Raw genomic sequence first — 15,393 nt, 5'->3', positions numbered from 1 at the left:
ACAATAATCCATGAATGAATCCAAGTACAAAGGAGGCCGATTTTCCTTCCCGTGCCCGCCCATTGTCCGTGTCTGTCAAGCCAAATAACGACATTAATCCGTCCGATTATGTAACCATTCGACCGTGAATTTCCACAGAAAATAACTAGTGCGTATGTTGTTGCCTCTATTTATATTCATGGAAAGAAAACAGAGTATTTGGCTGGAATGTCTGCTTTACTATGTTTTTTGCTTTTTGTGACACATTCTGGTTTGAATTCGTTATGGCATTCGCGGAATTCTAAATGTCTAGAGAAATAGTCAATAGGTATTGTTATGGCTTTTCTAAGAGTCTGCCTTTTATCAACATTATAAGAAGTGATAACCCGAAGGTTAAGACTATAATACTTGATGATCACAGTAGATAAATCGACCTGGGTTCCCCTTAACATTTTCTTTTCATAATAGATTTGAATCTCCATACGTACAAAACGTAACACTGGCACGAAAGAATAGAGTCACAACATAATTCTTACGGCTTGTTAAAAAAATGCAAAAATATAGTTGATTGACAATATAAACGTTAATTACACGAATATAGATACACGAACATGTACAGACAAGATTCCCATCGATAGTCAACAGTTTCCATGCAGTTTCCATGCAATGTATATGAAGACATATTAAACGAAACACACAGACATACACAAACAACAACAGGAACAACAAGCACAACAGTAGCATACCATCCAATACATAACATTCTATGGTGCTGTTGGTAAGGACAATCGAGTCTTAAAAGATTTTTCCTTTTCCGGAATGTATCTTTTTCACTTTACTCCGCTGTATGTTCGCTTCACAAAGGTCAGGTTTGGTTGATTGTGAATGTACCTATACGTAATACTCCTGATCTCGAATTTCAACCTTTGACCTCTTGACCTTTAAACTAGTCGGTCTTTGCCTTCTGATTGAGGTCCCGGATGCGACCACGTTGTCTTCCCATGATCCTTTTCCGCTGTCATCCGTGTCATGACCTGTGTCCAGGTTCAGGTGCTGAGGTCTTCTGGCCATTCTGGGGTGAAGCAAAGGAGACCTCGTTCTTGCTCGATCAGGATTCACAGGGGTCATCTCTATTGTCTCCATTTTACTTTTTACTTTCCGACTGTCGGATAGCTTTGGCTTGGTGACGGTGGCATTTTTCCGCGGCTTGGTACTTTCAACCTTTGTCATTTTTTTGTCAATTCGTTTTGTCGAGTTTTTCTCAACTCGTTTTGTCGAGTTTTTACTCTGTCTTCGTGCTCTTTCCTTTGACGGGCTCCTGTTGTTCGGTACTGCAGTACCACGCCTTTTACTAGACCCGTTTGTTGTAGGTTTGGGATCATCTTTCTTCAATTTTTTGGTATGGTTCTGTGGATGGATGCCGTTGTGTTCATCTTTGTTTTTCCCCTTACCTATTTCGTATCGTTCGTGTAGAATCCTACCCGCATAACGCTGCCTCTTCTTCCAACAGCAGATCAAAGAAGTGGCCACGAAAATGAGAACAAGAAGAGTCACCCCTATAGACACGGCACCCTTTAAGTACACCGAGGCTTCTTGTTGTCCTGAAACTGCCTGCTTTGTCGTTACCGTTTCAACTATGGCCGGTATATTCTTCTTCTTGGCAAGTGTAGTTGTTGTAGTACGTGCTGCTGTAGTGCTTGGTGTTACTGCTGTTGTACTTCGAGTCAGACTTTGAGTGAAGCTTGCAGCTTGAACTTCTGGAACCACGTGTAACGTTGTTATCTCAGAGACGGAAAAAGTTCTCCCTCTATCCACAGCCTCGCAGTTGTAAATGCCCGTGTCGCTGAACTGGACGTTTGGGAAGTTCAGATTTTTGCCTAATATGCTTTTTCCAAGTTTGCCATTATTACTTATTTGCCACCACCGAAAATCAACAGAGGGCGCTCCTGCAACATTACATGTAATGGTGACGCTACTGTTTACAATGGCCACGGTGTTTGCTGGTTGGATTCTAACCTTAACGTTGTAGCATGTCAGTAAAGATGGTGAAATGCTGGCGGTCAGGCCGCGTAGTTTACTCGGCATGGTGCACATGATCTTCCCGGCTATGTCAGGACATGGCTGAAGTGGTTTCATGGAGCAGTCGCATAGCCACGGGTTTCCGCTTAGTTCTATCCTCGGTACAATGCCGTGTGTACCTCGGCAGAAGCCCACCGGTAGCGTACGCAGCCGGTTACGTGATAGATCTAAGAAGTTCAGGCTACCAAGGTGTCGGAACGTGGCCGCTTTAACGTTTCCCAGCTTCGTATCTGATAGAAACAACTTTTCCAGTTCATCGAGATAATCGAAGCAATTCTGAGAGAGAAGAGTTATGGGATTCCTACTCAGATCTAGGATTCGGAGGTTTGCCAATTTCCGAAACTCTAAACATGGAACCGACACGAAACGATTTTGTGAGAGATCCAAAACCTTGAGTCTTACCAGGTCGTGGAAAGAATCATTTTCAATCGTTGCCAGTTGGTTTCTAGACAAATTTAGATATTCTAAATTCCACAACCCGGTAAAATTCCTCGCATATAGGGCACTAATCATATTTCCTTGAAGAGTAAGGATGCAGGTGTCGTTTGGTACTCCGATGGGCACCATGGAAATATTCTGACTGACGCAATAAACTCCTCTTTTGGGCTCAGACAGCGAGCACGTATAATCTACCGTTAAACTTTGATTCACTTCAACACACAGTTCTTCGCTGTGTGCCTGGATGGCTTGCACCAAGACAATGGTAACTTTCAAAAGAAAGCATTTGGAGATCCACGAATGCATTTTTAAGTAGGTTGCTTACATAAACAACACTTAATAATGTAATTGGGGAGAATGCAGTACTTCAGGATGGTGAAATTCGCTCTGGTATGCTCGACAGGGACTTACATATGGAGATACATAGTGTCACCTTACTGAGGATGAACTTAAACTGAACTATAAATATCTAATTTGCTACGTAGATCAAATGTTAGATTTTACTGTAATCCTTCGAGTAACATCATGAGATAGACGCCACCATTGGAGTTCAAAGTTCACCGAAGCCACCTCATGCATATGACGTAATAAAGGCGAACGAGCCACCAACACAGACGTTAGACGCACAGGGGTTAAAGTAGGTTCGAATGTTCTTGGGGTTAAAGTTCAAGGTTGAAAGGTCTTGTCATGCTGTCACCGGAAATTGAGATTTCACCAATGAAAGACGAGAGTACATAGAGAAGCCGTCACCTAGACAACCCGCGAAGTTTAGCTTCCACCGCGGGGGGTCCCTGATGTCAGAGGTTTCCGTGCACAAAACCTGGTGTCGTCACAGGTTCCAGCGACAATGTAGGTCACTTAGTACAACTGCAACAGCTTTAATGTAAGTAACAAAAAAACAACGTTAGTTCAGGAGTAAGAAACAAAATGATTTGATGTTATTTGCACCGAGATCTGACTAATCCTGTCTTTTGTTAAGTGGTGGATTGTGTTCGTTTTTGACGAAATATTTAACAGTACACACAACGAAATTTCGCTACTTTCGGGAAGCTTTCGAGACGCTCTCTGTCTCGTCTTCAACCATGTAAGCCGGATTTCGATTTGTAGTTCTCTTGTCACGTGGCTAGTGTTGACTATCACGTGAGTTGTCAATAGGCTTGAGGCACTAACGTTCACTTTCCCTGTTTAAGGTGCTACGTTTTTGTTTATCGACCGTGATTCAAAATAATCCATGACAATAAAAATCTACATTCCCTCTGCTACGTCGGACAATGTTCTTGAATTTTTCCGAAAGTTGAAATGTGAAAACTAACTTGTATTATACATTACTTAGTTTATGTCGAATATTCACATAAACAGCAATATCTATGTTTCTCTTCAATCTGTAAATTTCTGAAAAATGTATCCACACGTCAGTTAAAAATGTCATGCATAAATTTTGTCGGTTGAATGGACATTTCGGGAGGATTCTGATCTCTGTAGATCAGTTGTAAACGGTCTGTGAAATTTTGCCGGGTTGTACATTCTTGTTCTGTATGCTATTCTGTATTTCTACAATGCGCTAGTTGCACCCGCGCGGTTGTTGTACAGCGTGGTAACTAAAATTGAGCAATTTCAAACGAGTACCCTTTGTTTCAAATTTTTCTGTGCACTTCAGCATTGGGGGTATATTTTTGCTCTGGAACTCCAGCAGAACAAGGGTTAAGCCTCCTACGGAGCTATAATTATGGTGCGTATGTTGTCATAGCCACTCGGTACATGTACCACAGACATTTTTAGTCCCTCATATCAAATGAAAACTGAGTTGTGCACTGGTATTTGGCCATACAATGGTGACGTTCACAAGTCTAAAAACGCATGGTCAAAGGTGAATGCCCCTGACTTATGAACAGCTATTGTCTCAACCATGCCTTTTACATATCAAAACTCCGTTTTTTATTAACAACATCGGTTTTGTTTTGTTAAGTGTCAAGGGACCTTCACCTTTGACCTTGCCCATACGTACGTAGAACCGTGAACGTCCTTATTACTGCTGTACTGGGATATCAGCCTACAGATGCTATTAATCTCCTGTGTGAAGATTTACTTCAGAATGTCAAGCACGGATTTAACTGATCTTTTCACGACAATGAAAATCAACATGTAAGAATAAGATTTTGGCATACGTAATTAGAATAATTGAAAATAGCTATAGATGTAAGGGAAACACGTTCAGAAACTACAAAATGAATAGGAGTACTTATGATAAAGAGTTTACCAGCCTTGCAAGGTTTATTCCCCTTGAAATGAAAGTAGTATACCACAATCATAAAATACAATGTACTATACTGTAATTGTACAAGATATATCGGGAAGAGAGCAGACATCCTTAGATAAGGAGGGGCAAATTTCGAGCTCCATCTTACAGACTGTTAGAATTGAACAATAAGCCCCGTCCGCTTTTATATTTGTGGAGTGTTTTAGATCCGAGGAGAGTGTGTACATGTGAGATATGTGTGTGTATCCATACGATGCACACATTTCAAGTTAGAATTCATAGTGCCATTGAGAACAATTGTGCCATGTTATGACGATGATACCATGCTTAAAGATTATGCAGATAAAACAATCCAAATTGTGACATATCTAAATACTCTCATATTATGATACTATAAGGTTATATTTCGTGATGAAAATACAATTATTGTTCTTAAACGTAGGATTAAAAACCCATGTATAACATTGCTACAAAGGAAAGCCGTATTTGTTATACCTATTGTATATATAATGTTAGAACTTGTTTCTCATAATTTACATGAATAAACTGCTAGTTTTACTAATTTACAAATTGAAAATATCTTAAAAACAGTTTTCATCCTGTAATGCTTTAGCAACAGAAAACTTGAATCTGTATTTTACTGAACCCTAAAATATAAATAAAACCAAGAATATGTACAAACTAATTGATATTGCCAAAGAAGCCATAGACCGAATAAGTCTGCTCAACATGTTACGTCCTATACAAGACAACTGGTTACAAAATATTAAAACCTTTTTAAAACATCTTTCATGATAACGTTTAATCTCTCCTATTAGACAATATCTACAATAATATTCCATTACAAATCTTCACATTGCTGAGTCTATGACGGATACACCAGATACTAAGTTATGTATACTTATATATGTTTGGCCGTATTCTCTCCCACAGAATATAATATACATTGTCCGAATGTGATGTCAAAAGTACCATGTCACCGGTTTCAGTACACCATATCGCTATGTCTACGTCCGTCAAACTCCACAGGCCTCTTTCTCCTTCCCTTGGACAAAGGTACGTCCGAATGAACTCCGTTGTAGTCCTCGTCTGACGTCAGCATTGTGATGTCCTTAGACGACCCCTTCCCGCTGTCTATGTCCACCTCACGATCTCCATTGTGCGCTCGCCTCGTGTTTTCCGAACTCCTTGACCGACTCATGGTTCCCCGTTTCATCCCGACTAAAGGGGACTTCATGTTGGCGCGCCGCGGGTTGATTGGAGTACCGTCTGGGGTATCCTGGTAGTCATCTACCTCCCCTTCTTCGTCGTAGTCGTCTACTTCTATTACAATCCTCTGGGAGGACATGATGTCGTCTCTACGGCGCGAGGCCCGTGCGGAGTCCGCAGACGTGTACCCGCTCCTGTTCCTGCCGTCACGGCGATTGGACGTGTTGCCCCGGCTGGACGCCCTACTAGACGCCCTACTGGGTGCCCTACTGGGCGCCCTGCTTGCCAGGCTGGTCCGACTGCCCCTACGGGAAGAGTTGTCTACGGTTAGGTTAGACCCGTGCCTTCTCGGCGCACTAGCTCTAGATCCCGCCGGTCTCCTGCCACCCCTACGTTGTGCCTTTTCCATCTCAACGTAAAAATCGATATCCTCTTCCTGGAGGTTAGAATCGTCGACCTGGTCTGGGATGGCTCGAGGGCCATTGCGAACGGTTATAGAGTTGCTAGACTTCGAACGATTCGAGCGGTTTGAACGGTTCGAACGATTCGAGTGGGTGGAGCGAGCGGAACGCACGCTGTCAGTGTCGTCATGGGTGGACTCCAGGTCGCCCAGGGGGACTGGGCCCTCGTAGTCCTGTAGGCTCTTCTTCCACCTGCGTTTGTGCCACACGTAGCACACCGCGCCGATGATCAGCAGCGTGACTATCGCACCTCCCGCTGCCGCTGCCACCATCTTCCAGTCGAACTGAGTGGACCCTCCGCCTCCCCTCTTTCCTTTCGACACTTGCTCGGGGGTCGTCGTCACTGTGGTGACGCTGCTCATAGGCCCGGCTACCTTCGGGAGAGGTGTGTTTCTGGACGTCGGTTGTATCCGTGGCAATGGACTATCAGTACTTGCAGGTTTGACTACAGGATTAACGGGCAACAACGCCTTTTTTGTTGGAGACACTGTTGTTGTCCGAGCCGTCGTTGGTGGTGGTGTAGTCGTAGGAGGGGCCGGAAGGACCACTAGCGATGCGACAGCCCAGGACGTTAGAGCCTCGCAGATGTATATGCCTGCGTCTGAAGGCTTAACACTTTGAAACGCTATCAGATCGTCTTTCCGAAACAGTTCACCCCCGATGGATCTGGACATCTTCCACCAGGTGATGTCCTTCCGTGGCACGCCATCCGCTTGGCACCGGATGTACACGGCCTGGCCAACCGTGGCCACAGCGTCGCTGGGTTCGACCGTTATGGCAGTGGACGAACACGCCATTCTCTCCGTCGAGACGGTTCCCATCGTGAGACCGCGCAGCGTGCTCGGCATGGCGCAGGTGATAGCACTGCTGATGTTACTGCACGGACGGATCGATTTCAAACTGCAGTCACACACCCACGGGTTGGAGTCCAGACTTATAGTGGGAATCAAGTTCAGTCCCTGGTTGCAGAACGGCGGCGGCAACGTGTGAAGTCTGTTTCCTGAGATGTCCAGGTATCTGAGGCGAGGGAGGTTCTGGAAAGGCACGTGGCTGATGGACCGTAGGCGCATGTCTGATAGGTAGAGTAGCTCCAGGTTCACCAAGTTGACAAAACAGTCGTCAGGGATCGAGCTGATAGGATTGCCCTGGACTGTGAGTTTTCTCAAGTTCGGAAGGGTGGCGAATTCCGAACACGGTAGACTTGTCAATGCGTTGAACCGAAGGGACAGTAGATCAAGGCGGCTCAGATCAGTAAACGCCCCGTTTTGTATAACACTGAGCCCGTTGTCGTCAATAGACAGTCGGGTTAGGTCAGGGAACCGCGCGAATTTGTTGGTTGGAAGAACGCTGATCTGGTTGTGATCCAGTTCCAACATCTTGGTTTTCGGAGGTATTCCGTCGGGTATCTCTTCGAGGTTTTCTCCGTTGCAATCGACCGTTACGCCGCCTATCAAATCACTGCTGCAAGCGCACCTCATGTTCCCACTGTCCTCGTTACAGGCACGAGCTCCGTAGACATGGTCAGCTGTTGCTAACATCAGAGAAAGAGTCCAGAGAAGCACTTTTACCGACGAGGCCATCTTCGAGCTATAGAATTCACTTTCAGTTTGTCTTTTTATCTAATATAATTCGCACGAACCACGATATGATATCTAACTTTTTTTCAGGCCCAGAAAAAAATAGCTCAGATGGGATACGAAGAATTTTAGAGAAATTAAGACTCGAGTTCAGAGCTTTTAGGTCGACACGGTATAACAGGACAGCAAGAGTTACATGCGGTACCCAAGGTTGGGAGGTTACACACGGAGGATCACCTAAGTGTCCTGCAGACCAGTCTATTTCACACGTATCCCGGATGTTGTGTAACGTCCTGTCCGTGGTATGGTGCGCTCAATTCAGTTGTCCGAATATGGTCAACTCCCAGCCAGGCTTCAGGTCTGTAGTGGAATAGAGAGTGGTATTGGTTTATTGCACAAAGCATATGGCAGCCTAACGGCTGAATTGCATGCTCATTTACATAATATCACTGCAACACTAAAACAATTAACTGTAAACATCAAAACACTAACATTACTCTATAGTACGCAACAATTTAAAATCGCTCTCGGCGTAGTTTTACTTACTATGAAAATGTAATTATTATGAAAACGTATCATATAGGATAAAAAGTGCTCGCAACAAGTGCCCAGTTAGTTCACAACAAGGGAAGTCTCAATATATATATACGGTAACAATCCGTGAAATCAATAAAAAGTTCTGTTACAACTCTAGTTTAAATTGAGGTGCTAGATATTCGATGCGTGGTCTACTTGGAGTCGTTACTGTAGTAAAGTCTTAGGATGTTGTCTTAGAGTGTGTTAGAACGGCCATTGAGATCGACATTTATATAAGATTGAGCTTATTCAAGAGAACTATTTTTCTTGAAGTCTGATGTCTCTTTTTTCAGTGGCTTATTAGACATACTGGTGGCCAAACAGAGAAGTTGTACTCAAAATACCAAGTATCAATATGTCGCTCCGAAAAAATGGACATAAATTTGGCTTAATTAGGTACATGGGTTATTGTATGGTAAACGAAGAAAAACATGGTTAGATAGTGACAAGACGTCATGAAAACAAAGGTAAAGAGTTTGGTTACCTCCATAATTATCAACTTTACTGTCAGTTTCAATATAGTTTACTAGACACGACTGTAAGGATATAAAGATTATATCGATATCTCTTCAACATGAGGATACAAAGATTATATCGACATGTTAAATTGAAGAGATATGGAAACAAAATTACTCTCTTATTCGAATTCAATTACAAGTACATTGTAGCCAATGTTCTTTCTGATTAATTTTTCATTACATTCTGAATTTAGGAAAAGAAATCCAGATACACACGGAATAGTTAACAAATTTAGTTTTATTTTCACTGAAGTGTAATCGGACGACCCTAATAATATTGACATTGCCATGTAACTATTTATATGCTCTTAAACGTCGGCATGTAAACTTGTACCATGGTCCTTTGTTTACTCTAACAATAAATGGGGAAAAGTAGATTGTCAAATGAAAACTACACAATACTTCAAAGTGAACATTAAATAGTTGTATTCACATTTGCCCAATTTGTGATGGCGTTCCTAATAAACAGATAAATAGATAGATATATCTTTCACTTCATTGGTTTCTTTGTAATGAAATAAACTATGTAACAAATAAATACACATTGTACAAATATATCCAACATAAACATAGATGGTCTAAAACTATACCTTAGCTACGAAACGAATATATTAGAATAAGGCATTTGCTTCTATTACTATTTCTTGGCTCCAATCTATTGAATATAATTTATATGACTTACAGGATCCTTATACATATAGCTTAGCTGATATATTTAAATATGGCGCCTGCTTCTACTACTATTTCTAGGACCAATTATTTGCATCTATACACCTTGCCTATCCCTGATAGTGTGTTTTATAGTCTTAGTTGTAGCTTATACAATCCTAACGAACGAGAGATTGATGAGCAAAAACAAATGTCAAATTCTGTAAAAAGGGTGACCTAGGTACGTACAGGGCCAACCCTGCCCTGAGATGAAATATCAGTACTCATATTTCTTTAGATGATCCTTTCCCACTGTCGACATCTTCGCGACCACGCCTGGGACGCCTTGGACTTCTTTTTCCATCCGCTAGGGAGCGCTGTGAACTTTGTCTTTTTGGACTGGCTCTCGAAAAGTCTTGAAGCTCAAACGAATCGTTCATGGCCTGCTCCGGCGGCGTAGCGGTACCCAAATCAAATGTCTCCGCGCCTCTTCCCGTTGCAATGGCCCTCCCTCCGGCTCTACTCTTTACGTCTCTTCTGGACGTCGAGTGTCTCTGTGGGTTCCATCGTTTCCAAAGGTCTCTTTCAGAAGCAATCGTCTTCTTCGTACCAACCTGCGACTGTCCGTCGATGCCGTCTTCTTCTTCATCGTCTCTGACGATAACATCGGGAACTAGATGCGCTGGCCTTTGTCTTCGTCTGGAGTGCCTTGAACTCCGACCAGACCTTGTAGACTGAAGAGAGCTCTGTGTACTCGCTGAAACGTTATCACCGTTGTCTCTAGATCTTCGACGCTTTTGTACACGCTCTCTACTGCTATGCTCTTCTCTCCGGGGCTTTCTCGGCCTCGAGTTTATTGACGTTCTACTTGAAGCACCACTGCGCAAACTTTCTACAGTCCTTCCTCCCTTGGAGTGTCTTTGATCTATCAACTGTTCCCGTTCCTCTTCAAGACGCGATATCGGGTATCTTTCGTCTTGGATACTCCTTGTAGCACCCGAAATTCCCTGCGAACCAGGGTGGTCAACCTCATCACTAAGTTCATCGTCAACGTTACGATTGTGTTTGCCGTAGGATTCATGGCTGACTAAAGATTGCGCTGACCCGTACTTTCGTTCTTCATCCACGAAGAATACCTCGCCGTTAGAGTTATCGCGGGGTGAGTCTACCACTACTATGGGGATGGGCCCCTCGTACTGAGGCAGACTGTCAACGTTCCCCCATCCCAGTTTCCTCCAAGCGGTAAGTACCAGGCATGCGACGATCAGAGCTATGAAGACCGCTGCAAAGATGATGACTATCAGCTGCCAACCTAACACGTCTGGCTCCTCAGTCAACGATTCTGGAAGAGTTATGTTACCAACTGGCATTGAAGTGCTGGAAGTTTCATTCTTGCCCGTCGTTGTCGCAGGGACTGCTGTAGTTACTTTCGTTGTCGCTTTGGATGATTGGACGATTGTTGGTAAGGATGTGGACGGTTTTTGAATCGCAAGTACTTCCAGTCTTACGTTTTCCCAGGCTTTTGTGTCACCAATGGAGACTTCGCAGATGTATACTCCTGCGTCTGCCATAGTGACGTCAGTTAGTAGGATATTTTGACCCTCTTGATAGAAAGTGTTTCTATCAGCCTTTTGTATCTTCCCCCATGTAAAGTTGGCCACAGATGTATCTTGGACGTTACACCAAAAGCTCGCCGATTCGCCGACGAAAACGGTTGACCTTCCTGTGATGGTAACGTTGACGTCGGCACGACGCACGAGTTGGTTAGGGGAGAGACTGCTCAAGATGGCGCCGGAGACGTTGAGCGGCATGGCGCACCTGACTCTGCTGCTGACTTGGTTACATGGCAGTAGGGGGAGGAGGGAGTCGTCACATCGCCATGGGTTTCCGTCCAGTGTTAACTTAGTCGGTTCACCAAACGAACAGGAAGCTTCTGGAAGAGTTTGAAGCTGGTTGTTCTTTAGATTAAGATTTGTCATGGTATCTAGCGAAAGGAAGCAGTTTTGGAGGTCGTTACACGGTAATGATTTCAGACGGTTGTTTGATAGGTCTAAACCTTTAAGCGATGGTAAGGTACAGTTTGGAGGGATCCAGTTAATTGTGTTGTTGTCCAGCTTGAGGTTACGCAGAGCCGGGAGATTTTGCAAAGCGTGGCATGGAAATGTTCTTAACAAATTGTCAGAAAGTGTGAGGCTTTTCAGTTTCGTAAGGCCGGTGAATGCATCTGGATGTATCGCCTCCAATCCGTTCCCAGATAGGAAAAGTTTTGATAACTTGGAGTATCTGACAAAGTTGTCCGGCAGAAGACTTTTGATGTGGTTACCTCTGAGGTCCAGAGTTTCCGCGTCACTTGGTAGGCCTGTCGGTACGGTCGTTAGGTTTCTATCTTCACAAATGAGGGTGCCTAAATAGTACGTGCAAGGACTTTCCGCATTCGCAAAAGTGAGGAAGGCAAGAGCTAATATCAAGACGTGTTCCACCGCCGCCATCTTGTTTTCAAATCTTTCTCTATTCCTCGACCTTGAATGGTAGTGTGACCTTTGCCCTTTATGGGGACATGTGAGAAAATGTCTTGTGGACCTCCTTATCATCGGAACAAATCAGGTCAAGATCTTGAGTTGGCTTGGCATTCTTGCTGTCCTGATTTTGGATTTCGGACGGTGACGTAATGCGTTTGTCATGGCGTCGATGCTGTCGTCCTGATGACCCCAAGAGGTCATGACCTGGCAGCCATGACCCCTACTTCATACAGATCCTGCAAGATAGAAAAATACAGATACATTAGCAAGTGCAGTACGTCCAACGTTTATCAATGTGACTAATCGGCTCGAGGGTAAACACCAAGGCACCAATTCACTGGAAATTTTGTCTGATTCGTGGAAAAGATTGTTGACATTTCAAAAGGCTCAGGCTGTGCAGCTGTTGTTGTTACATGCCTGATTACCCTCGAAAAGCTGCTGTACTACTTTTGACCTTTTTATGCCCAATCATAGACTTAGTAGTTAATGGTTTGTTAGTATCTAGCTACACGGAGTCCGTGTGAAAGTATAGGAGGAAAGTGTAATGCATGGCTGGAAAAGTGCCTCTGTCTGCTCTACAATGGGAAGGTGGGAGTACCTAGCCGACAAAATACATTGTGTTTTTACTTTCTGTAAAACTATGTAGAATAGTATGATATCCACTGATTCGCTTATTCTATTTCAAACAAAGAGAGATTTTATGCCACCGGAGGAACAACCAAAGATGAACACCACGCAAAAGATATGCATGCAATAAAGAAATGTTGTCGTCACAACCTACCTGCATTTCTATCTCAATCCGCTAGGTGCATCACGGCTGCTCCAAAAAGATGCCTTTACTTGACTTGACTTTACACGAAAGCTGATAAAGCCAGCGTTTGCACTATCACAATAGCAGCGTAATGCAGAAGCATGGGATCTTTGTTAGTGTTGTTAAATGAGGTGGTAAGTAATTAAAAGATGGGTATGCAAAGCGTTAGAAAGAAAGAGGTGGGGGAATGGGCAAGGGAATATTTGCGATGGTCTGATCGTTTGACCTATGAGGTTTGAAATAATAATAATGTGCATTGAAAAGCTGATTCATCAACGTTGAAACGTAAATATTTATATGTAGCAGACTTAGTGTATGAGCACATAGATGACGTCATTAATAGAAATGTGGAAAATAAGCCGACTGTAAATTAAATGACAAAATTGTGAATATTACTTATTATGTCAAAATATTCTCCCTTCCCCATTCGCCCACATGGGTCATCTCGAAGTTCTCTTTCATAGATACATTGTTTTTACCTTTGATTGAGTACATAATAGTGCTGAAGAAATAGTATCAAATAGAGGTATATTGTTGATTCAAACTGTTGAAAAGTCGCCATGAGTACTCAGTATAATGGATAATGTTTGGACGACATGACACTCGTTTCGAATGACGTCAGCCATTTTAGTCTTATCGTCTTTATCTTATCCTGGATAAGTTATTTATCGTATCCGGTCGGGTGTTGGTACAATTGTGCACAAGCTGGCCTGGATGATTGTCCAAAATTGTCCCGGTAAAATGCTCCCTCAGGCATAGAATCTATTTATTCACCCAAGTATGAACCTTTAGCCTTGAAACGCAACCAGTGACGTGGCGCTAATCTGTAAACACAGGGCTGCTTTTTAGTGTTTGAAAAGTAACAGAATCTTACCAAGATACCAGAATGATACCTAAAACAAAAGGAGCTTGCACACAAATGCTTAGTGACTTAGTCAGTCAAAGTTATTCATATTAAAGTATGCATTTAACATGGAATCCAGACTGTCGACCGGCCTATTCAAACCATGTCCTCGGCACCAAGGCCAACATACCCCCGAGGAAATATTTCCACAGCCCCCCTCAGGTAACACCTAGCCTTACAGCAGTCGGACTACCTCTTCGTAGATCCGTGGCGTTGGACATGCGGGGACAGTGCCGAGAGAACATAGCCTAAAGCTAGCCTCTTCTGGTGGCCTTCTAGTAGCGCCGGTGTTTATCATATAGTGTGTGTGTGTGTGTCACAGTGTGTGTGTGTGTGTGTGTGTGTGTGTGTGTCACCGTGTGTGCGTGTGTGTGTGTGGGGGGGGGGGGGGGGTGTTGGTGTGAGCTCGAGCGCTGATTTGCTGATTTTCAACATGGGCAAGGTTCTCAAATGCAAGGAGAAATCGTTTCCACGCTTCCAGAAGCGACGGTGCCCCTAGAAGGCCCGCGAAAGAGGCTAGCATGAAGCCATGAGATAGTCTGTAACCGCGTTATCATTAAGTAATCTTCAAGAGGGATGTATCTATGCTGTATAGCATACTATTAGCGAAATGTTATCCCATGTATGACGACCAAAACTGTGCATGTATGATAAAGAGCTATGTAGTACGTACACACTTGACTACACACTCTGTTAATACTTAATACTTGTTAAAACGTTCATGGGTTTGTGGGCTTGGCAACATTTCACCAACAGACGAGAATTGACCTGCTGGTTCACGTTCAAACAATTTCTCATGGGGTACATTATCAATTATTCAAAAATTTGACTAAAAAGAGAATACGACAAGAATGATTAAATGAGAAACACAATTTACCAACTCTGCTTACGGGAAACGCCAAACAAAATGTATCGAAAGATATTCATATTGTAGAAAGCTGATTTCTTGATCGAAGCAGCAGAATTGGTACAAATTGCAGATCGCCTACATTTATAGTCACGTGGTACATCTGTAACTGACATTATGGCATGATTGACAACCCGCGCCTTGAAGAATGATTCCACCAAAAATTAAAATTGATTTCTACACTGATAACATTGAAAGAAATCGCTGTATACCGGTAGTCTAACAAGGCCGATTCATCATCACTCGTAATGCTGAAGTGCCGACTCCAAACCGGATCATCACTCCTCTGGGGGACCAGATTTACAGCTTCGCGCATTTGTACCGATCTATTAATAATCACTGGGAAGTTCCGTGACAAAGTGCGGTAATCAGGCACCACCTCGGCCCTGACCTTTGACCAATAAGTCATGACCTTTGACATTTCAAGCAATACCTGATTTTCGCAATTTTACAGTGATGAACGGTTAGTCAAACGAGTTACGAACGTTTTGAAGCTGTAAGTTTACTTTT

The 15,393-nt window shown here is 43.3% G+C and overlaps 2 protein-coding genes across 4 annotated transcripts in view; both read right to left on the bottom strand.

Annotated features, from left to right (window-relative positions):
* Positions 1-215: 215 nt before the first annotated feature.
* Positions 216-15,393, bottom strand: part of LOC136422249 (leucine-rich repeat-containing protein 24-like) — a 55,804-nt gene continuing 40,626 nt past the window's right edge. For 2 of the 3 annotated variants that reach the window (XM_066409897.1, XM_066409896.1), the window contains exon 3: positions 4,744-8,360. In XM_066409897.1, the coding sequence (XP_066265994.1) occupies positions 5,739-8,003 (2,265 nt within the window). In that variant the 5' untranslated portion in view covers positions 8,004-8,360 and the 3' untranslated portion in view covers positions 4,744-5,738. Of the gene's footprint in view, positions 3,373-4,743; positions 8,361-15,393 lie in introns of those variants that run through there. The other variant, XM_066409898.1, reaches the window with a different exon arrangement.
* LOC136422250 (leucine-rich repeat-containing protein 24-like) lies at positions 9,316-12,324 on the bottom strand. Its single transcript, XM_066409899.1, has one exon. The coding sequence runs from the start codon at positions 12,229-12,231 to the stop codon at positions 10,027-10,029; it is 2,205 nt and encodes a 734-aa protein (XP_066265996.1). The 5' UTR covers positions 12,232-12,324; the 3' UTR covers positions 9,316-10,026.

The sequence above is a fragment of the Branchiostoma lanceolatum genome, chromosome 16 (genome assembly GCF_035083965.1).
Source record: "Branchiostoma lanceolatum isolate klBraLanc5 chromosome 16, klBraLanc5.hap2, whole genome shotgun sequence".
Lineage (NCBI taxonomy): Eukaryota > Metazoa > Chordata > Leptocardii > Amphioxiformes > Branchiostomatidae > Branchiostoma > Branchiostoma lanceolatum.
The sequence above is the reverse complement of the archived record's forward strand: the minus strand, read 5'-3'. Positions and strand labels throughout refer to the sequence as shown.